Source organism: Copadichromis virginalis, linkage group LG12 (genome assembly GCF_057382275.1).
Source record: "Copadichromis virginalis isolate Kocher_CV1m ecotype Utaka linkage group LG12, C_Virginalis_male_GT1.1, whole genome shotgun sequence".
Classification (NCBI taxonomy): Eukaryota; Metazoa; Chordata; class Actinopteri; order Cichliformes; family Cichlidae; genus Copadichromis; species Copadichromis virginalis.
This window is the reverse complement of record NC_140629.1, coordinates 38,335,572-38,359,844: the sequence shown is the minus strand read 5'-3', so window position 1 is coordinate 38,359,844 and position 24,273 is coordinate 38,335,572. Positions and strand designations below refer to the sequence as shown.

General features: G+C 43.0%; 1 protein-coding gene across 1 annotated transcript; it reads left to right on the top strand.

The window, feature by feature from the left end:
• Positions 1 to 347: 347 nt before the first annotated feature.
• On the top strand, positions 348 to 22,330 carry ypel1 (yippee-like 1). The gene is made up of 4 exons (XM_085476436.1): positions 348 to 532; positions 14,129 to 14,172; positions 16,500 to 16,608; positions 17,765 to 22,330. Exons 1-4 carry the CDS (start codon positions 416 to 418, stop codon positions 17,852 to 17,854), a joined length of 360 nt encoding a protein of 119 aa, XP_085332562.1. The 5' UTR covers positions 348 to 415; the 3' UTR covers positions 17,855 to 22,330.
• Positions 22,331 to 24,273: the final 1,943 nt, after the last annotated feature.

The following is a 24,273-nucleotide window of genomic DNA, read 5'->3' as shown; positions in this document are numbered from 1 at the left end:
AGAGCAGGTGAAACGTGTTATGTGGCTTCTGACTCGTTGTCATATTAAGTTACATAACCATGCAGCCGTGTTGGTCAGGGACAACATGCGACTGTAATCACTTAATAGATGTTTCTAATCAAATGATTGCTCCAGTGAACGAGCTGTTTATATTGGAAATGCAATTAAGCTCACGAGCGCTATAAATAGGAAGTGCGGAACGTGCCGCTCACCACATCATCTCTTTCCTTTTCCCACTTATCCGCAGGTTTGATTTTCTCCCGTGGTGTCTGTGTGGAGCGTGCCACACACCCACTCCACAACAACGACGGCTTTTGCTTGCATCTTCCAGTGTTTCTTCTGTCAGCAAGTCCAGCAGAGCTGCAACTCTTCCAGTGCCAGCCCTGACACCAGCGAGGAGCCCTGCCCCACTGACATGGTGAAGATGACCAAGTCTAAGACCTTCCAGGCTTACCTGCCGTCCTGCCACCGCACCTACAGCTGCATTCACTGCCGAGCACATCTGGCCAACCACGACGAGCTCATCTCAAAGGTATGACGGCTCCACACGAGCTTGCACTTGTCTCACAAATCTCACAGCAGCTACCCTTGGTGCCATCCCGAAGGTCAACTAGAGAGAAATATTACATTAGTGCAGCGTGCTTAAAACACCCTGATCAGCAGCGAGTGTTGGCCCTCTCCTTAGAGCTATAAATAAAAGCTGCGAGTGTCGGCCCATTCTGTAAGCTATAAATAAGCGTGGATAACGTGATGTAGTCGAAGAAGCAAATGTAGGTTACTGTGGCACAGTAAACTGTTTTTAGCCATACTGTCTGTTTGAAGACACGTCATGACGTGAGAGCAGAACAGAGAATTAATCTGAGCGAGCGCCAGCAGGCTGCTCCGCGCCGCACACTCGTGTTTGTTTGACTACTATGGTGACCAGCATGCCGCAGGAACTTCTCGTAATCTGCCGTGCTCGCCTGAGCTGACAGAAAATTTTAGTTATATAAAATCTAAAATGCGAGTTTGGAAGAGCTACGAGACAGGAGTCTGTCGATAAATGGGTCTCTCGAATCCCATAAACTGGCCTCGCTTCCTGAGCTCATAGCCTGAAGCCGGTGTGGAAGTGCATAAACCTGCAGTGTTCACGAAGGCCAGCAGGGGGCGAGACATTCAGTTGCAGGGTGAGTCCACCTTGTTATTGACAAACCGTTACCGTATGAGTGTGAGGTGTCCTTTAATTGATCGCATCTGGTTTCAAAAAGCTACCATGGCGATGGCCGAAATGTGTGATGTCACTATCGCTATGTCCGTCTTTAATATACAGTCTATGGTTGAGCGTTCTTTAGCATAGTGACTAGCGCAGTTCACTCTGTTATAACCTAATGTTGTGGTATTAAATGTATGTTTTACAACCAAATATTTACTTTCAGCCAGCTCAGCGAGCGGGCGTGCTCACGTGAATTTTGGGAGCTTTTGTTTTTTTTCTATTGTTCCTTCAAAATAAGAGCTCAGCTGCCTCGTGTTAGGAATAAGGTGGATCGTGTGCTTTAAAGCCTTAACAATGTGCTACAAGAGATTCACTGTGCAGTATTTTATAGACTGTATATCAAAAATGGTGTCACCTGCTGTGAAGGCTCAAGCTTTAGCATTGTTGATGCCGCCATGTTTATTTTTCCTTCTTTGGAGCTGGCGATGAAACCACCTTTAACCAAAACGTGGTTATCCATAACATGTGTCACATAACTTCATTATAAATACTTCTGAAGGCACAAACAGCACAAACATGCTGAGGAGGTTCAGTGACTCAGTCAGATTACCTAAAGGCTCACAGGCTGCGAGTGGCTTTACCCGTCTGTGTCACAATCCACCTGTTACTCAAAGTGGGTCACCTCCTAGTATTGCATAACTTAAACAGCTGACATGTGTAAATAAAAACCTTACGGGTGTCATTGAGGGGAAACTGAAACTGCTGCGTGTTTGTTTAATATCAGGCTCTATGCTGTGCATTTAGGCTGTTAATCCTGGCAGTGCAATTGGGATTGACTCGCTTTTTGACACTTCATTTCTAACCCTGACTCTTGAGCCCTAATCAGTGGAGATTTTAAATAAGTGATCCTCACTAGATGGAACTGAATTAGAAGCACAAGCAACACGCATGTGAATTTGTAAAGTTAGAGCTCTGAAAGTGTTTGTGCTGATTTATGCAGCTCACGGTTAAAATCGAGCTCTGATAATTATGCAGACTTATTTAGTATTTAGTATTTATTTATTTATTGTCATTGTCAAGAACAATGAAATTGCGTTTGGGGCTTCCATACAACCCAAAAAAAAAGAAGATCTGCAGATCAAAATGAATGGCATGTTTTCCTTAGTAACCATGGGGATGACTTTCTCAGGCAGTCATATTTGACAGCATGCTCGTTATATTTTGTGGTGAATAAATATGTCTAAACTGTGAAATCCCACTCAGCAATATCTGATATCAGTTCTGGCAAATGACACAGATGAAATTTTATGTGATGCTCAACTTGCTGCATCTCCACAGCTCGTGTACCTGTTCGCTCGGGCGTCTGCGTCTTGTTACTGCCCATAAATTCTCAGAGGCTGGGATGCTGGGCGGGGCTGCTATTATCACTGACGCTGCTCGAGCATGAAAGAGCTGGTCGCTCTATTAAAGTGTTACTGCTGTGGCTATTTTTGCTTCTGTGGCTGTTTTTGAGTTAAAAACGTCAAAGCTGAAAGAGCCGCTTTGGTTCGCTGAGCATTTTTGGTAACCTCGTACGTGCTTTGAAAATCTGAGATGGAAAAATCAAGACAGTCGAGCTTCGTATCTGCGCCGCTGGCCTGGGGACGTGTTTTTGTTTGTGTTAGCTCATATCGTATATTGTCATGATGTAAATAAGTGTGGCTTTAAAGAGCTGCATATTGCAAAATGTCAGAGATAATGTCTTCAGATTCCATAATCTCCATGAACAAAAGTTTTAAATAAGTCAATGCATGGATGGCAACACTTTAGAAAGCCACAAAAATCATTCAATCTCAGACGTTCATTGACTGAAAGTTTGAGGCTGATGAGCATGAAAACCTCAGCGCTCTTCTACTCACCTTACCTGTCATCGCTGGGCTGGTGTGACTAATATTCCTGTGATTGTGCTTTTCATTCTGACTTTACCCTTTTTTTTAAGGTAAATTACCTTCATCATCATCCACTCCTGTCGAGTACGAACAGCGTAAAGGTGCTGGTAGAAATGATGTGTCACTCGTTGAATCCAGTGTTGCCGTCAGACTATTGTCAGAGAAATTCATCTCCGCGAGTCTGTGACCTGAAGCGAATCTAGACGACACATTATTATAAGCGTCATAAAGTGTCCGACGGTGCCAGTCTGGATTTAAAGTCGGGAATCTCAGGGAAAATCTCTGAAAACGCGAATATTAGGACCACTAATTTCCGCACAGTTTTCACAGTACCTGGTGGTGGGACTGGTTTTCAACTGGTCGCTGGTATCAACTCGTGACCCCTCCTCTGTGATGTGTCTGTGGAGTCAAATGTCTGCGTAGTCCTGTGGAAAAAAGCCTCAGTATTAACTTCCCATCATAAATGACTGCTGATCGTTTTGTTGCTGCCTGCACATAAATCCTGTCTTCACTAATGATCAATTCTAGCAGAGACCAAACCAAGCAAAAAACCTCATTTTACAGTCAGAGCGCACAGCAGGACGCTGAAGATTCAGCCAATTTCCCAAAATGAAATTGTCCTGCCAGGGCTGGTCATTCATCAGCCCACAGAGAGTGACAAATGTGAACCTGAGTCAAATACAAAGAGCTCTGTGGCCCCTTAAAGTCTGTTTATTACACGATTTCTGTATCGAAGTCCACGCTGGCATTTGGGGGCACAAACGCGCAAAGGTGTGAAAGCGTCGCTTTAACGCCGGTCGTGAATCGGCAGCTGGAGGGGAAAGTTTCAGAACTGTGAGATGAAGCAGAGCAGAAGTGGTGACCTTTACGTGTTACGACGGCGTGCTCCTCTGCGTTAAGGCCTTCCCGAGCGCTAAGCTGATTATTTAAATGGAAAAGTTGATCAATCTGAGCTTGGATCGACTGTGTGGAGGCTGCGCTGCTGTAATGACCTCACGTACGTCATGTGGTACTCACTTGGAAAAAACTGAAACCAAGTACAGTCGAGTAAGGGCTGGCATTTATTTTTACATTAAACATAAAGTATGCATAAGATAAAACAAAAACAACAACATGAAATCCGACATACCTGATAAAAAAGGTAAAAGAAAGACCTCCAAGTAAATAATTTGCCCACTCCAGCTCCGACGACCAAATACAAACAGTGGGGAAGAGGATTAGCTCAACCCACCACAGCTCCCAAGCTAGCAAGGAGTATATATTCATGCTAGCATTTATGGCGCCTAAAACACATTTATGATACACACATACTACACACTTATAACATCTAACAAAAACAGGCTTAATAATGACAATAACTGAATTAAAATCGCAATCAGAAACATCCAGGTGGCTAAATATGCATTATATGTGTGTTTTAAAGTGTTGGAAAGAAATGACACCCACCTCTCCCACAGGGGAATTGTAGAAAAGGGGAGAGGCAAAAGGGGTACACTGTATTTATAGGATTGCACCAAAGAAGAAGAAGAAAAGAATGAGGAGGGGCTCTAACTGATAATGAACATAACTACAGGCTTGGAGGTCCTAAAAGTCAGGTATAAAAGGAGCAGTTTGGGAGTTTAGAGCACATTTTGGGTAATTATAACAATGTGATTTATGACCCTGATACATGGGTACTACTGGAACAGCTATAACATTACCACTGGCCCCTATGTCAAAAATCCAGTGTTTAAAAATTCTACATATATGTGCTAATTCTCTCCTGAAGCAAATGCTGATAACTCTGTTTGTTGGTGCAAGCACAACAGCACGCTCAGTGAAAAGCTTTACCAGCAGCCTCTCAGAAGGTTCGGAGGCCTCGAGGTGGTAAGTTTGGAGTTGCAAAGTCTGCACAACGACAATTTCACTGGGTTTTAATTTTTAACGAGTGTCATAAATCATGAATGGATGTGCCTTTGGCCTGAGAGAGGGGGGGGGTGTCCTCATTTATCTGCGCCTCACTTAACCTGTCGTGAGCCATGTCAGATATGTGGATTTATCTCCACGCGCAGCAAAGACTGTGACAGGGGAGAAAGGAGGTTTTATGCAGTGAAGGTTTATTGGATCCTGCGCGGGGAAATTAAATTGTTGCTCCAGCAAAGTTGAACTGAAACCGGGTGGCTGTGGGTGGTGGTGGTGGGGGGGATAAAGCAATAAATGAAGAGAAGTTTAGCCGATGTGGCTCATGCAAATAACCTTCAGTTTATCAGCAGAAGAAAAATGTAGAGGGAAACATGATTCATTCATGGGATGTTATTTAAATCGAGGCACCATTGCTTGCTCTTGTAATTAATACATTTCTTTCGCGCTTTTGCAAATAGGAAGTCGATCGTGGAAGAAAAAGCTATTAAATGTAACTTTTATGACACGGCTCATCCTCAATGGTCAAAGCTGGATTTAAAAAAAACGTTTAGTTTTCATTACGATGGATGAAAGTGAAGCTGAAACAATAATAACTGCCCTGTTGCTCAGTCATTCTCTTATCAGCGGCTCCTTGTTTACCATCAAGTAGCAGCTTGTTGTAATCTCCTCCATAACCTCTCGCTCAGTTGACACAGCGGCTGATGACGGCCGATCGGTGACTTACTGGATCAGGGCCGGTCCGCATGCTTTGAGGTCAGTTTGACTTTCTCTGTGTGACTTGGAGAAGACGAGCATGTAGCAGGAAACGGAACAAATGCTTTTACACACTCTTGGCTGCGATGGGCCGTCTCCGATTCAAACGGTGCCAAAACTAGAGGTCAGCTGCTGTTTTCCAGAGCAAAGTTCCCAGAGAGCTCTTTTTAAGGAAAATATGCAATACTGTGTGTTACTGAGTACAGGCCTGTGTGGTTAAGGTGCTGCTGAATCTGATCAGGCGTAATTTTGCATTGAAATGTCAGCCAAAAGAAGCCGCCTGTTTGCCTTTTGAAATATTTAATCTGCAGTTACACCAGCACTGCACGGCTCGAATGGCCGGTGAGCCAAATGTCTCACCGCGGTCATGTGTTATTATGAGCATCAAACCCACGTTTCCTGTGCTGCAGTCATTCTTCTTGATGTTGCCTCCCGTGTGACAAACTGTTAGATGGAAGCAACACAATAATGACAGTCAGAGCGGGAGGAGCTGAAGGTGTTGAAGGTTGTTGAGCCTGTCTGCTGGCTTTATTAAAGTCACGCCACATTGTTTCTCAGTGTTCCTCAGAGATGACACTGGAGCAGGAATGCTGGAAAACCAGCAGCACCAGAGCGCTTCTGTCTGGGAGCTGATTTATGACTTCACATTAGCCACGTCCGTGCTGGCCTTTGTTTGGTTTGTGGGCTTTATTTCCATGGGAATAAATTAAACCTGTCTTGTTTTCTCATGAATTATTGAGGAATCAAACCGCAGACATCCTGCTGCTGTGTTTACTAACATATAACCAGAGATGGTGTTGCTGTGGTTAAAGCTGAGAGGCGATGTTTGCGTCAGACTGCAGTCAGAAACGCCAACGCGCTTTAAAATGCCCCGCGCTGTTGTGACAAGTGCAAACGATTCAAGTAACAATTAGCCGACCAGCAAACTGGTGAATAATTACATTTGTTTAACTGGTCAGGAACACCAAGGCAACATTCACGAAACTCCCCGAACAATAACCGAGCTGGTTGGTGGTTTATGATGTTAAATAGTTATATACGGCCATAAAAATCTCTATTCTCCATCTGTTTCTTAGGAACGCGATTAGTTGGCAGTGCTAAACAGTTCCCAGTACACCACTGGAGTAAAGAGTGAAGTCACTGGGTTGTGTTGCTGTGTTTACTGGACTAATGCGACTGATGACGGACGACCTCTTTAAGCCAAACAATCCACGTCTATAATAATTGGATTTCATTAAGAGCGCTTCCTCGGACAGGCTGTTCTTCTCCGGCAGGTTTCAATGCTTAAAATGAGGCTCTTTGCTCCTATTCTGCCTTCATAACACTAATATCTATGTAGCATGTTTTTTTTTTCTGTAAATCCTGACCTGAAGTGCACGTAATATTTTTATTTTCCCCCCCAACTCACTTCATTGTTAGTTTTAATTAAAAAAGGTAAAAGGCGTCCAGAGAGATCAGATGCTACAAAAGGCTGCGTGCACTTCATTTGGATGCAGATATTTCAGCTGAAGTTCAATTAGCAGCCTTTCATCGGGGTAAGTGTCAAAAGGGTTTCTCAAGGCCGCCGTGCATGTGCTTCCTCCTGCAGCCTCGCAGGAGATAATTTCACAATCGTAGCTCCTGCAGTTCAAGCACCGCATAATTAATACAGAAAGCAATCGGAACACGGCCAGAAAAACTGCAAATGTCAGGAAAACCTGCGACGCAGCGCAGCAGTAAATGTATTTTGTTGCATAATGCTGCCACGTGGACTCACAGCCACAGTAACAGACGCTTTGCCTCCTTCATACGAGTGCAGGAATGCATTTTCAGTCTTTTTCTATTGTTTGAGAAATTGCAATTGAATGATTTTATTTTTAAAGTAGAGATGTCTCTCAAAATAGGGCAACATACGATTATGTCTTTGACCACCAGTATGTCACCTAAAGTAGTATAATCCATGTAACTGTAGAGAGGCTAATTTTGAGGATAATTATCAATAACATGAGTGCTGATTTAAATTTCCTAGCAATCATTTCAAAATAAAATAACCATCGTAGTTACAAAATAAAAGTTCTGCCCATGCTCAACATCACCTGAACCCCTTGTTTGACTTTTGAGCTAAAGAAAGTTTGTATTCAGCAGTTTTTTAAATATTGTCATGTGATTCAAAATAATGAAAAAGCTTTGAAACCTGCGAGTGACTCGACCCGCAGGCCTCCTGTTCTCAGGTCCAGCTTACGACGGTGACGTCAGGGAGCAGAGCGCTGACGGATGTGACCGTTTAATATGTTTCCAAAATTTCATTTCAAGTGTTGTTAGATCACATCAGGACCCCTCCGAATGTTCTCCTTGCAGCACTCTGATTGGTGTTTCTCGCTCCGCTTTATGTGGAAGCGTCGTTGTTTATTGTTGACCCGGTTGTGATCTTTGTTGATGGATAAAAAACACAAACGTGCATTTTAATGTCTGATTTCACACAAATGCATCGTACCGTGAAAACATCCATCTGGAAATCATTCTTAATATCTCGATATTGATTGTTGACCGTACCTCACACTGATCTATTAATAAACTCCTCTTTCTGCGCCACACCTCGCTGCCATGTGTGTGTTCAGTCCAAGGCGGCATCGCTGGACCTCAGCATCGAGCCTTCTAAGCCGATTATGTTACTCAGGAGAAGATGACACCGTAGTCTGGTGTTTTCCACTGCATGGTGCCAAGGACCGCTCGCCTTGTCCATGTTTGATTTTCATCTCGAGTGAAAGTATCTCGCACCGGTAGTGCGTTATGTGGGGTTTTTTCATTGTACGTGGTCTAAGCAGAGGAGAAAGTAGTTCCTGAGCCCTGTTTAAAAACAAAAACACAAAGGGAAGTGTTGGAGGAGATCTGCAGGTTCTGACAGATTTCTCTCCATCGCTGCAGCCTGGGTGCTGGAAATCCCCTGAGTCAGGTATAAAAAAGAAGAGTGGGGGAAAAATGTTTCGTTACCGAGCTTGTGCACAGAGTCTTCGAGGCATGCCAGGCAGCGAGGGAAGATGCAGATGGAGCAGCCTGAAAGAGAGGATTAACCTGAGCACATGGACCAGAAGGAAGTATGGCAGGCACAGTGGCCTCCCCCCTCCCGCTTCAGCCACTAAACTAAATATGTTTATTACCCCAGCCCTGAGTGGAGATGGTGATGTATGTTTTTTATGGTGGAAACCTGATGAAAATGTTTGAGGCAGTCTTGGGATTGATGAGCATCAGTTAATGTGCAGATTATATGTTTCATAGAACACTGATGATGCATTTAAATCACTTGTACGGCTGTTTATCAATTAAAAGAGGAATTAATCAAACAAATGCAATATTTATAATATTTTATGTCTGTTTATTTCCTGGGCTGATTCCTGCAAACTGCTGCAGCAAAGCATGCAAAGTAAATAAACATATTTAAGCTGGATTTTAAGTTTGCCAGCAAACATGTTCCTCGGGAAATGATGCTAGATTGTTGCTGTAGGATATATATCTATTTTATATTTATATTACAGCAGACAACTTTTTAAATATATTTCTCACTGTTCTGATTGAGTTGAGGCTAAAACTGTGCCGATATCCAGGCCTGACTTGTTACAGTTCCTAAGCTCTGATTCTATGGTCTGTTTTTGTCACTGATTTGTTAACATGAAGGGCAGCTAGACAATCAATGACACGGTTTAATTTCAGTCAACACCTTCAACCCAAACACGCTGAACACAAGACGCGCAGGCACAAAATCTGATCGGACACGTGTTGTTGTTGTCATCCTGAGCACGCAGCTTCTTTTCAGCATCGCTGTCGCTTCATATTTTTATCAGATGCGGGTTACAGATAGCGATACGGCATCCTGAAATCAGAGCAGCGGTTAAGAGCAGAGCGTGAAGGCCTGCAGTGTGAACGTGGTCCTGGAGCGGGAGGATGCCGCCCGAATACTGACGAGGAGGCTGAGTGTCTCATTCAGCACCTTGGCCTCGTCCCACCCATCGGGCTGATGGAAGTCCCTCTAATGGATTGATCGCACTTTTCATTTCTCACCATTAACAGACGCAGCTCCTTTTTCGTCTTTCTTTTTTAAACCATCTTTAACTGGAAGTTTGCCTGTGACAGAGAAGTCAGTTTAATATTGCTCTTCTTTCTCTCTTCTTTAAAAAAAACTCCATTTGACCAGGAAGGTTTTGTTGGACCTTTTCGCAGCAACATCAGCGGTGATGTTTAGCGGTGATTGTCTCACTTATAGACAAAAGTCCTCACCTACAGTACATCCATCGCACCTGTGGGTTACAGACAATTTCAGTTTTATTTTAATGGCATCACTTCACAACAAAAACGATCTCATGGAGAGAGAGAAAGCCCCAATGATTCAACAATCCCATATCTGCAAACACTTGGTGACAGTGGGAAGAAAGAACGGCATATTAAGAGAGGCAAACAAAACTGGATGCCTCTAAGAGGATCACAAACCTTTAGATGACCAGATATCCTGTAATGATCACGCCAAGAGTGCAACATGGAAAAAGGACTAAAACTTTAAATGCGTCCACTCGCAGGAAAACGTTGAGTGGGAACACTGGAGTGTGTCTCAAATATTTGGATGAGCCACAACATTTCAGGAAAGATGAGATAAAAGTTTTAAAGCCTCGTCCTGACTGTGCAGCACGGCGGAGGAATCATCGTGGTTCAGCGCTGCTTTTGAACCAATGAATGCAAAAGTTTAGCAAGGTTCACAGGCGGGTTTGGGTAATGCAACAACACAGACTCAAAGCAGCAAGTAAACCAAAAACTGCAGTTTCAAATAAGAAAACTGAGGTTTGGAGGGATGACATGAAAAGGACAATTTCTTCTATAATCAAGTTCAAACTGCGTCTCATTAGTTCATGTTGAAGTTTCACATAAGCTCTGATATGTCCCGTCGGAGCATATCTGTGAGTGAACGCTACAGGACTTATAATAAAACAGAAGCCAACACAAACTCTACAAACACCAGATCTACTTTCCTTACAAACGCTGTCTAACTGAATTTATACAGAGCCTTGGGATTTAAGAAGATTAAGTTGGAGCTGAGCTTCACCTGCAACAGCCAACATCTGTTCAAACAGATGGTAAAAGTTGACCTCAGCGTGTTTGTTATAAGAGCTCTGAGTTAATCTCTTTTCTTTCCTTTTTTTTAAACACAAGTGTTTGTTTCACAGCTTCTCTTTCATTTTTATGGCGTCATTTTAAGAAGAAACGCCAGTGACACAGCACACTCACTGCTCTCACGGTGGATTTGTGTATCGTGTGTTTGGCTGAAGGAGAAGATTTCTGTGTGCGAGGTCTTGTTCCCTTTAGTCCCATGTGGTCAACAGGATATTCAGGGATTTTGAGATTTACTTTGTAGAATTTATTTCTTGGGAACAAGCGTTTTAAAACAAGTGTGATTGCAGCAGCTTAAAGAAATGAGCTTGGTAACCACACTCCAGTTTTTGTCATGTTTTATTAAGCAGCAAAAAAACAAGCTGTGTGAATATTTCCAGCTGGTATCTGATTCTTGCTGCATGGTTAAACAGTCAACAGAGCAGTCCCTGGGATGTCTAGCTGGACCGCTGGTAGGCTGGAGGACGCTCGGGTTGCCGCCTGTCTCCCAAAGCTACTATCCGAATTTCTTTCTCTCTTTTTTTCTTTTTAATCTTGTAGGATTTTCTGTTGCTAATGTTTTAGTGAATGTTGCAGCAGCTCGAGAAAAAAACACAAGCAAAGTAAAAATAGACTGTGGGAAACAGATAAGGGCAGCAAGAGATGGAGCCTTTTGCCAGTTGTTCAGCTGATGGCGAGCCACAGAGCAGCACAGATATGACAGAGTAACCCGCCACCCTCTCTGGCCTAAACGCTGCCGAGGACTTGTTGTTAACTCCACGGGGACCGACCCAGTTCCCTCTCGCAGCTAAAGGTCGCATGTCTTGTGGCGCTGGACTGCACTGCATGTGTGCATAGATTTCCCTTCAAACACAAACACCAAAGTTAAGGATGTGACAGTAAGAGTTCTGCAGAGAGAAGGGTTTCCTTTTTTGCACCTCAAATTTGTTGCTGGGACGAACTGCTAACGTCTGAAATTCAACTTTGCCGGTTTGGACAGATGCTGGGCAGTTAAAGATGTCCCCCGGGCCTCAGTGCTGGTTGTGGCTGTGGTCAGTGAAGGAGGCAGCTGGTGCTCCTATTAGGCGGTATTAGCTCAGCGCCCTCAACCGCAACAACAAATGTATCTGCCACACTCATTTGCAATGGAAAAAGCAAAGCCGATCGAGGCCTGTCGCCCAGCCTGGGATGACGGGACCAGAGGATGGAAGCCTGGCAGGCTCTGTTGTCACTCACTGTGACGGCTTTACTGCGCTCTGTTTACATTTTACAGAACAGTCGTGTGTATGTTTAATGGCAGGCAAATAGCAGGATAGTAAAAAAGGCCAGTTTTCTTTTTATTACCTCCAACAGCAATCAGGACTACATATGTGAGTGAGTGTACCCTCCAGTATTACTGAAACAGCCCCAACAATTGGCCACTCCCCTGTAAACAAACTTGGTGACTGTGGGGAGAAAGAACTCCCTCCCGGTCAGCAGCAGGCGTCGGCTGTCCCTCAGGGACCTGCTGGAGCGACACTACCATAAGTTGTTTGTGCAAGCGTCTTCTTAGGACCTATAGTCAGATTTTAAGTTTAAGCGACCTCTAGTGGCTCTGTGTGGAAATGCAGTAACATGTGCACTATGTGCGTTAACTTTAAACATTGTGGATTTGCTTTTTATTCTTTTTAAGATTGTGTCTCTATTTTAAACCAACTCCTGATCTGTAGCATACTACTGTAAAGTATTAATTTTGAATTATCAATGTAAAATTCTCTTTAATTGTGTCTTTGGTTTATTTTTGGCAGATGCTATCAGACTCACATCTGCTAACGGCTAAACGTGTCATGCCGATATAATATGAACCTGGGTAGTTCTGTCTGTGATAGTCCCACTTCCCACAGGTAAGGCATAGCAAGCTTTATCTGCCTCGACAATAATGGGAACCATGATTTACTAAATGAACACGATGTTATATTAAATGCAACATGGAACTAGTGATTGAGCCTATAAAGTAATCTGGAAAGTATTTACTGAGCTCATGGAGGAAGTGAGAATCAGGCCCGTTTTCCCATAGATTACTATACAACCAGACATCTTTGCAACAATAGGAATCACCCCTGCTGGACATTTGAATGACTGCAAGTTTAAGGCACTTTCTTGTTTGCTTCACGTTCTCTCTGTAAACAGCTCAGCAGGCTCATCTGTGCTACTCTCAGACAAAACCTGCCGCTGTCATTGGTTTGTTCTCATCATTTCTGTAAATGAAGACTGAAACACCCCAAAAATGTTATTTGAGTACTTGACTCAAAGTTTCTTTTGTTTGCAGCAGCATGTAAAGCGCTATACAAATACAGGCCATTTACCATGAACACATAGGACCCCCGGTTACCCACATCATCCTTCTCTGCAGAGACATTTTTAATTCCAGCCTCATAAGGAAGGCTGTGTTTGATTTGCCTCAAGGAATCCCTGCTTATGCTATTTTCAGGGATGTAAACATAACAGTTCCTGTCTAACGAGAAAACTCCACGGGGTGCGTTTAATAAAACTGATGCAGGGTTTTCAGCTCATTTTGGGGGTGATGACGATGATTAAAGTAGTTATTATTAGCTGTGTGTGTGCGGGTGTGTGAATCCCTGTTAAACTGCAGCATTCCTCAGACATCAGTCTTCTATCAACTGCTGTGAAAGCTGCTTTGTTGTTCAGCAGATGCACTGAATACCTGGAGCTGCATGTCAACAGTGGAGCTTGAAATGTTGAGATTGCAGGCGGAAAAACTGTAAAAATGTGACTCATTAGATTTTTACCTTGATTTTATATGATCCATTTATTCAAAACAAACTTTCATCTGTTTCCTCATAGCCCTACTTGTACTTTAATACTCTACTTTTGAGTAGAGTATTGACCTCTTCTTACATGACTGTCCATGCAGTACTTAGCAGAAACTGAAGTTTGTGAATACTGAGTCATTGTTTATGTGGTCTAATGTTTTTACTGCTCTCACGTCCACATTATTCATAGACCTGTCTGTGTTGTTTATCTGCTCAGGCTTCTGCATTTTTGAGCCTCATTTTATTCCTTACCTGCAGCCAAACTTGTGCAGGACTGTTGATAAGGTGGAAGAACAAGAATGCACAGCAGTCGAGGGGGGAGAAGCACCCCGGGGCGTCAGATGCTGACATTCTTGAACTCAGCGGTGCGGCGCAGCTCTTTAATGTCAACTTACATGATGTCTTTTTCTCTCTCTCTCTGGTTTCAGTCATTTCAAGGCAGTCAAGGAAGAGCCTATCTGTTTAATTCAGTGTAAGTATGAATCTCACACCTCCAGCTCACCCTCCTTGTTTCTCATATAAGCAGTCTGACCTATAGCTTAGTTTGGCTTTAAAACACAGTTCAGTTATCTGAATTCTTCTTTCACTCCACTTTGCTTTCAACATTTGCCACTTTCATCAGTTGAAACACCATGTTAGCTGATGAAATGTTGAAAGCACTTTCTTCTTAACTGCACAGTCCAAAATTTAGAAGCGAAAGAGGAACGATCACCTCCACTAACCCCGTTCACTTCTGCAGAATTTGCCGGAGTAGCCATTTACAGTTATTTTGATAAGTTCTACTCAGCACATGCTTTATGCACGCACATAATCACTGTTCAGGAAAAGCACACTTAAAGCAACCCATCCTTTAATTAATAGTTCCCACCCCCATGTCCTCATAGATGCACACATTCCAGTGATGAAGGTTCATAGGAGGAAATGTTGTGCCGGGATGCTTCTTTGTACACCTGCATCTTATCAGTGCACTGCTGCAGCCAGAGCTGTTAGCATGAGATGCACATAAATTTTCATGCTCTCGGAGCATGGATCTGTCATGCATGCAGACTGCACCACAGTTGGCTTACAAACACCTCCTTTAGGTGGCCTCTGTGGGTTCATAAAATGATATTGCATGCTAGAAAATTTAACTACAAACACTCAAAGGAACTGCAGATTTCTGGCACCATAGTGACTCAGAAACAGTCTGGTTCCAGTTTGCAGCAGCCAAGCCCAGCAAGCGCTGATTTATTTGGTGTTTTGCAGGTCAAACGATGTCAAAATAATTGTAGTTTTCAGTTTAGATCACACACACGACCAGTTCAGCTTTTGCACTATTTTTAATCATGTTTTAATGAGTCCAGTCATTAATTTATCATTTGACCTGGAAACAAACAAATCATTTCTTACCGGTAAACACAGGACGAACTTCCATTCTTTCAGAGTTTCAGTCCGTGCTGCAGAAAAAGCTGGTTAGCATTCATCTCTTTGAACCTGAGAGCAAGTTTTACCGGTCTATTTCTTGGTTGGTTGGTTTTTGGGACTCTGCTCTCAGTCTTAATGAACCGCGCAGAAGCCGCCCCCCGCTCTGCCCCCCAGAGCCCCGAGACATTTTGAGACAGTGTTGCTTTTCAGCAGCTTCGTGCCACCCGACTCTGAATTACATTGTTTCACCTGTCACAATGAATCGAATGAGAGAAGCAGTCTACGAGCGTCTGAATAAATGATTCCGAACAATGTGAAAGCAACCGAACCCCTGAGACGAAGCTTATGGTGCGCTGCAGGTAAAAAGACATTTAGGCTGAAAAACAGAAACATTTGTGGTGGAGGGAAAAAACTAAAGGTTTGCAGACATCTACCGGTTGCTTGGTTACATATAATAATTTCAGTGTGTTTCTTATGACGTGTTTGTTTAATTAAAACGCCACTCAAACTTCTCTGCAGCGCAGCGTTTTTAAAGGGCCAGTTCACCACAAAAAGCAGTCCAGTCAGTCTGCCTGGATTGTTTTGCTGTGAGTTATCAGACGTGTCTGCCTTTCTCCTCATGAGGCTGAGCATCAGGCGCTTTTCTTTCTTGTGTCTACATCTGCCAACAAATCCAAGCGTGCAGCTCGCTGACAGTACAGGTCAGCCGAGGTAGACGTGAACGTTTACATATTCTCACACCGTCACAGGTTGCTGCACCTCTGCGCGGCAATACCAGTTCGTCAGCAAATTAAGTAAGACGCCAAGGTTCGTGGTATTTTCAAGGAAAGGCTGACGTCTGTAGAGCTGATGTGTCCCTACCTGGTAAATTTAAAGCAGAGGATTTAACAACACAACAAAGATTTTGGGGGCAAACTAAGAGCAAAGTGTCAGCGTCGAGTCATTCTTAACACGTTTATCTTTGCGTTGCTTTCACTCCTGAAACTTTCTGCAAGAAAATAAGATTCGGTCTATACAAAATGGTTTAGGTAGATTTAGGCGCGATCGTGGCTCAAGAGTTGGGAGTTCGTCTTGTAACTGGAAGGTTGCCGGTTCGAGCCCCGGCTCTGACAGTCTCGGTCGTTGTGTCCTTGGGCAAGACACTTCACCCGTTGCCTACTGGTGGTGGTCAGAGGGCCCGGTGGCGCCCCAGGGCAGCTGTGGCTTGCCATCGCCAGTGCGTGAATGTGTGGATGACTGAATGTAGTGTAAAGCGCTTTGGGGTCCTTGGGACTAAGTAAAGCGCTGTACAAATACAGGCCATTTACCATATTTAATCACAGGGCCTCTATTTATGCTCTGCTTTAATTTCCTTGACCCTTGTGACCTTTCCTGATCTCCCTGCCTTCCTTACAGGGTGAATGTCGGCTGCGGGCCAGCAGAGGAGCGGGTTCTCCTCACAGGTTTACATGCTGTGGCTGATATCTACTGTGAAAACTGTAAAACCACCCTTGGTTGGAAATATGTAAGTAATTTGCTATTTAAACTTTCCCCGTCTGTCTTGATGGATCACTTAAGGCTGCTGCTTTGTTGTTTTGCATCTGTGTGGTTTTTCTAGTTTCTGAGAGAACACATTATGCTGTTACAGGTCAGAAGAACGAGGTTGCTCTCATTAAAGCAATGCTCATTAAAGAAACTGTGACACTTTTTCTTTTTTTAAATACTCAGGTTTTTGTTTGGGCTCAGAGATTGAACACTCTGTGGTATCCAAGTGTGCAAGATAATTACAGTGCCGAAAGGTTGGCTGCAGACAGCCAGGCTGGTACCTCTGAGAGTCTACAGTGATTAAATGTCAGGCCGTTTTGAAGAGGCTTGTCCTGGTAATTGTGTGAAAAGAGTATAGAAGGGTGTAAAATAACTAAACACGGTATAAAGACAGGGACTCACTTAAAGCTGCTGCTTCAGTGACAAAAACAATTAGAGATTCTCCGAAAAGCCCTGCAAGCAAAGCAGAGCAGGACTGGTTTACAAGGCAAACCAGGCTGAGCAAATATTCACAGAAGCAGACTCGCACGAGTCTCCCGGAGCTCAGCAGGGCCGGGACATATGCCGGAAATCATACAGCACTTAACGAGATGCACTGCCGGTCTGGAAGTTTAGACCTTTGAACGAAGCGATCTGGACACCGGAGGAAATATTTCTCATATTTCTCTCTGCGTCTCTCAAAGCCCTGCTGTTCTCTGACGGTGATGTGATAGATGGTGATAGTGCTACATCAATGTGTTCATCTTGGATGCTTGAATGCTGCCTCTACGCTTCCCATGTTCTCCATATAAAAAAGGGCTGGGACAAAATCGCCAGTCTTTCTGTCTTTTTGTGTGTTTTTATAACTATTTTAAAACAAAAAACGGAAGATGTAAGCGTGCCAGATTTTAGCAAAGCTGCTAATTTACATCAGCAGTCCCTGCAGAGCACGTTAGTCTATATGATGCACCGGTGATGGTTACAAAGATGCACCGATATAGGAGAAAAGTAAAGTGAGCACAGATGAGCCACTGAGATATGAAGAGCAGCTGTTTATTGCTCTTTTTCCACTTGTATTCCCACTGTCACTCGTTTTGTTTGATAATGTGTTTTTCTTTTTCCTGACTGATTCTCTGATGTTTTTCCTCTTTTAACAGGAGCACGCGTTTGAAAGCAGTCAAAAGTACAAAGAGGGAAAGTTCATCATCGAGCTGGCTCACATGATCAAGGACAACGGGTGGGAGTGACGCTCCGCCTCTCCGTTTGTTTTTCTTGTTTTTGTTGTTGTTTTTCTGACCTGGGAATGCTCTTTATCGAACTACAGGGGGAGGGCGCTCGTCCGGCCCTCCCTCCACCAGCCCCCACACTTTCCTAACAGTTAAAAAAATCAAACACCTCCACCTTCCCGCCTTCTCCACGTGCACACGCACCCACCTGCTCATTGTGAAAGTGAACAAACGGCGACCGCCGAGTGGAGCGACTCGTTGAAAAACGACGTCATGTGAGTCCCGCCGTTACTTCCCCAGAGCTTTTGGGATCGACCCCGCCCACTCTCAACCCGCCGCCGCCCCACCGAAACACGCTTACAAGTGATTGTGGTGACGTGTCGACCACTATGCGAAGGAAGAGAGAGACTTCACCGAGAGGACGTTTCTTTCTTTTCTTGATGGATGACTTTGGTTATTTTAATGTTATTTGCTTCAGTTTTAACGTCGGGTTTGGTAAAGATTTGGTTTGGCAGCCGATGGATGTTACTGGTTAGCATTATATTTTATTTCCCTGTCAAGTCTGTGTTTATTCATTTTGTCGGCTTGGTGTATCTCTGCCTCTAGCTGAGCATGCTTTTCTTTGCTAATGTCCAAATGAGTAATCAGGGATGGGTGAGGAGCAGAGGGGGAAAGGGAGTTTATCGTAGTTGCAAATATGTAGCAGCATCTTGCTTTCTTTCTTTTTTTCTTTTTTAAAGAGGCAAAGAATGAGTTTGCAGTATTGTGGAATTTTATACCTGATATTTTTCTGTTTTTACCCTTTTTTTCGACTTTCTTTTTCCCTCTTTCTGGTACTTTTCAGCACCCAAAAGCATTGAAAGCAGCACCTAGTATTCGTTTGACATAAATGGGTATATATATATACGTATACATAGATCTATAGATACATATTTGTAGTGTTTGGCTAATTGCGATTGTGGCTGGTCCCAGTTTGCAGCAGTACCACGAGTGAAAGACGAAAAAGGAGCAGAAATGGTTATTAGACTGGGGATCCTTCCATCAGTGCCCACACATCATAAAACACGATGACAGAGTGTATTATCCCATTGTCTGGTAATGAAACAATAAGAGACACTTACATATGAATATAAATACACATACTATGATTACATATCCATAAATACTATGAAAATGTTCGTAGTACGTCGATATTGGAACATGGTTTCTATATATATATATATTTGCTGTCACGCACATATGTATATATGCATATTACTGTGTGTATATATGCATTTTGTGTGTGTGTGTGGTCATGCATTATACAGTGGCATACTTGAACGACTTCGTTTGCACTTTGCAGAGGCGTTTGGTCCATCGCGGTTTGGAGGCAAAATGTTTGTTCGCTCTCGTTTCCCAATGGCCTTCTCACAGATGAACGACAGATTGTTGGAGATGGAAAGGAAGCTGGAGCAGGAGGGCTTCGTCGACTCTGGTATGCTTAGCAGCTGCCTGTTAGATACTTTGAGGAAATTTGGTTTCATTTTGTTTAAATTCCAGGTTTCCTCTCACTTCTTCCACACCACAAAGTAGTTTCCAATTTTTTGCTGCTATCCTGGAAATCCCGCCGCTTCGCCCCGTTCTTCTAGATCTTTTGCACTTTACGTCCTTCTCTCTCTCTCTCGGAGCGTATGAATCGTCTCTTTGTGGACAGCATCTGTGATTTGCCTCCAAGCCGTATGAATCTTGTGCCTCTTCAAAACACGAACGGCCTCCCTCTACTTGTTTTCTTTTATTTTTCCTTCTGTTGTGCAGTGCATAACTCTGAAAACTTTCATGTGAACCGATGTGTCTTCCCCTTCCCTTCGCCCCCTTCCTGGTTCAAAGAAGTAGCCCTCGAAATAACATTTTTCACCAAAATCCTCAGAGCTCTATGGATAACAGAGACTTGGTATATATACACACATATATTTTCTACGTTCAGATTTAAAGGTGCAAAAACAGATGGATATTCAGTATATTATTTCTCAGAGTAAAGCAAAGAGGAGGAAGAGGTTGCCCGGGACTTGTTGGACTTTTTAATCAGAGGGATTAAAAAGATGGCAGCAGGTGATGGTGTGGGCAGGTGATGGTGTGGGCAGGGTGGGACACGATGGGAGAGATTTTAAAAAAAAAAATTAAAAAAAAAAAAATCAGCAGTGATTGATTACTTTGCCGGCAAGGTCAGTCAGATCACACGACCTTTTAACCTAAAACTATGACAATGCAAACCCTTGATAGTTAGCAGTGATACCTACTTGAAATATAAATACATAAACAGCTAAGATATTGGCCCGTGTTACAGTTTTTGTACATAAAGTAACATATTTAAGGTTTTATACGTATTTCTACTGGGTTAGTTCTTTTACTTCCCCTACTTGAAGCACTTTTGTTCACCGTACCTCTGGCTGTGTGGTGTCTGGCGTGTGCGCATACATGCATGTGTGTTAATCCACATGCATGCCTGCACACCAAAGCGAATGTTTACCTTCTCTTCCTCAGTTTTCCCCTCTTTCCTTTTTGAGTTTTCCTGGTGTGTTTTTTTTTCTTCCCTTTCACAGCTGTTTGGTTTCGCTGTCTCGCCCGCTGATCTGCGAGGTTGACAGCCAGGTTAGTTTGTTTGGAAGTGATTTATCCCCCGTTTGGTTTGTTTGCTTTTTTTTCTGTTAGCTTGTTTATTTAGCTTGTGTGGTAAGAGCCCGTTAGAGGGCCGGTGTTTAGGTCTCTGCTGAGCCATGTAGACGTTGAGGGCGAGCTGGAATCTCCCACCATGTCGCAGGGAGAGCCTTTACCAAGACCCTTTGGCCACCGCAGTCAGTGTCTCCTGTGCTGAGGGCTTTCAGGTGTAGAAATGCACCCTGTGGCAGCTATGTCGGAGGTCATTAGTTTGCGGCAACACTGGCTGTGAATATCTGATTGTATTTTTTGAACGTATTCATTCTCGTGGTGTTTTTCTTTTTTTGTGTAAAAGTGAACTGTTACTCCCCTTATCTATTTGATCGAATGGCTTGTTTTGATGATAATAGCCTGTTTTAGTCACATCTCAGTTCTGGTGCTGCATCCTTTCGATGTTTTGCAGGACACGCAGGGCCTGTCAAATGCAGGCAAGAATTTGCAGGTCTGTCCAACAACTTAATGCATAGAGTGTTGAGCGCAGCTGCAAGAGTTAACCCCGTAGCATCGTTTGGGCGTGTGCTCAGAGGTGCAACAAACTTCTTTGCGGATGTCGTATCAAACTTTTAATGGCCTGTTTTTGAGTCCAAATTCTAAAGTATTGAAAGATGATGTGAAAGATTTGAGGTCCTTCAGCCAGAACTAGCTTGTCTTTCCATTTCCTGGTAACAAGCTGGAAAACTACAGACTGGAAGGCCATCGGATAAAACAGTCATTGCATTAAAGCCATGTCTTCTTCCACATGTCGTGAGATTTGGTCAGTTTAAAGCTACAAACATTAGATGTTCACATGAACGCATGAATGCATCGTTAGATGCTCGAAGGTTGCAGCTCCTGAACTATGATGAGCTTTTATTAAAACAGCAAAGTCTGATTGCATTAACATAACAATGCCACAGCCCCTGCCTTTAGGTTGGTTTACCTCTGTGAACTTTCCACACACTCAGTCTCACAAGACCAGCACCGGTAGCAAAATTTGGAAAGAAATCTACCTTACAGGACTGTTTGTGTCTATCTGAATCATTACTGAATGCACACACACAGTTGTACGATTTCCCTCTGCTACATGCACACAGCCAGTTTCTCTTGAGGACCTCCACATGGCAGCAGCAGCAGTTTCTGGGAGCGACCCGACTGCAGAGCCTCTGTACTCTTCCCTTCGATAAGTCAGTCAAAATTGAACCAACAAAAAGCAGCTGCCAGTGTCACCGCCAGTGCGTACCAAATAAAGACCCAGGCTCTATCGAATGCATCAGTGTCATGTGTCAGCGGGCAGGAACGAAGCCAGGGGCCACGGTCGATGGGCCCCTGGAGATTCGACTGCGATACCAAAATCAAAGAGTAGAAAACCTGTCACCTATGACATTGTCTTTCTGTAGAATGTTTTGATTCTCTGAAATACAGCGTCAAAGCAGCCTGGATGAAAAATGTAGATATTTGCTGCTGAAAACTGTTTACTTTTTATTGTTGTTCTGTTGTTATCGTGGCACTGGCTACCTACTTTTTGCGCTCTGTTACTGTCTAAACAGGATGTTGATCAAAGGCTAGATGGGTATACGGGGAAAAGACTGTACAAGTTCTTTTCTTAGGACTGTTAAACTACAGTTTGAGGTCTAAAAGCATGTTGTATTTATGATGTCGTGCCTGTTTTTTGTTTTTTTTTCTTCCTAAATTTTAAAGCAAATATTCTGCTTTTTATTTGACTACATTGCTTTGCATTCTGTCTTATTAAAGCCATGTCACATGTCTGTTTTCACTCTAATGTAAACTATCAGATATCACAATAAAATTTTCAATGGCATTAAGTCTCAGTTTGTCAGAAGGTGTCATTATTTTTACATTTTAAATTTCATATGCCATTTTCCGTAGCACATTAACTTTTTCTGAATGTGTGCAAGTAAGAGAGCTTTTTGTATATTAAATTTTTAAACATATACAATCTAAAGATTATGCAACTTTTATTATTTATATTTTGAAATGTAAAGAGTAAGCAACCAAGTGCTACTAATGAAATCACTTGATTAATTAATCATTAATCAGAATGACCCTCCATAAACATCAGCCATGAGAGAAGCAACTGTTGCCACTTTCAAGGAACTGAAGTCCATCATTCTACAGTTTTTCAGAACAATCTCCCCCGGAGTCGATGTTCCCACAAATTCACCCCAAGGTCAGACCATACAAAAAAAAATCCACCTCTCAGAGTCTGCAGGCCTTGGTTAGCTTGTTAAATGTTAAAGCTCGTGAAAATTACAATTAGAAGAAGCCTGAACTCTTATGGATTGTTTGGAAGGTTTGCCAGGAGAAGGCCTCTTTTCTCCAAAAAGGACATAGTACCATAGCTTAGGTTTGAAAAGTTCTGAAGAAAGACTTCTGGAACAATGGCCTTTGGGACAGACGAGTCCAAAGTGGTGATGTTTAACCTCCTAGGACCTGGCATCCACATATGTGGACATCACATTCTGGGTTATTTAGACCAAAATACTCAATTTTTCTCTACAAGGGCCTGATATCCACTTACGAGGACATTATACTGCTACTGTTCTATCAAAATTTTAAACCAATATCCTCATATGTGGCTCTTATTTTTCTTAAAAACAAAAATAAGGAAAAAAAAATCTGGTAATTCTTTGTTTTGACGTTCTTAGGCCCCAATATGCCCAAATATCAAAGAGAAATTAAAAATGCATGCCGTGGAAGAGTTCGGGTCTTAGGAGGTTAACATAAGGCACAGCACCACGTTGGGAGAAAACCAAATCAGCATATCAGGACAAACACCTCACAAACTATCAGCACGGTGGTGGACGGGTGATGATTTAGGCTTGTTTCGCAGTCGACCATGAACTCCTCTGTGTATCACAGTATCCTAGAATCAATGTGAGCTCATCTGTCTGACAGCTAAAGTTTGGCTGATCTGAGTCATGCAACAGGACAATGATGCCAAGCACGGCAACAGAATAAGTGAAAATGAAAAAACCTCAAGCTGATGCGTTGGCACTATCAAAGTCCAGACCTCAACCTGATAGAGATGCTTTAAGGGGGGACGCACAGTAAATCTGCCTGGGACAGCATCAAACTCAGCTTTCTGCAAATAGCCTTGCAGCATATGGGTCACCTGCTCAGCCCAGTGAGCTACACTGACACTCAACAAAATGATTGCTGCTCTAAAAGCGAATCATGGGATGTTCTTCATTTCTCACACACTGCTTCTGCTATTCGGCTTACAGTTTACCAAATAAAAAAAAAGTGTAATATGTCGTGTGTTGTTGTTCTTCTAAAGCTGTGATTGCCTCATTTGAAAACCTGCGAAGGACCAGACAACTGCTTATCATGTCCTGATACGTAGATTCAAAGTCTGTAACTGTTGACTGTAATAAATATACTTTTTCTGTCTTTGTGCACTAAACTGTTAAGGTGAGTTAGTTTAAATGGTTATTCCCTTATACATTTTTTTGTGAGCACGGATAAACAACAAGAATGCAAAAATTAGACAATGGTTATGTGCTTATTTGAGCACCATAAAAAGCCCTGAAAGTGATAATGTAAATTAGACCAGAGCACTGGCCTGGAGCATTTAAAACAGGGATGCAGCTGAAAGAGGAACTGGTCTGTGGTGGATGTCATGTCTGTGAAAGGTGATGAAATGAACTTTGACAGTTTACCACAGAGGCGAAACTTCTTCATTGAGTATTACAGGCCTTGCAGGAAATATAGGCTTTAAATGTAAAACAATTACTGAGGCATGAAAT

Coding starts and splice junctions, on each gene's coding strand:
- ypel1 (XM_085476436.1), top strand. CDS start 416: ATGGTGAAGATGACCAAGTCTAAGACCTTCCAGGCTTACCTGCCGTCC. Junction 533..14,128: donor ACGACGAGCTCATCTCAAAG/GTATGACGGCTC, acceptor CTCTGGTTTCAG/TCATTTCAAGGCAGTCAAGG. Junction 16,609..17,764: donor CCACCCTTGGTTGGAAATAT/GTAAGTAATTTG, acceptor CTCTTTTAACAG/GAGCACGCGTTTGAAAGCAG.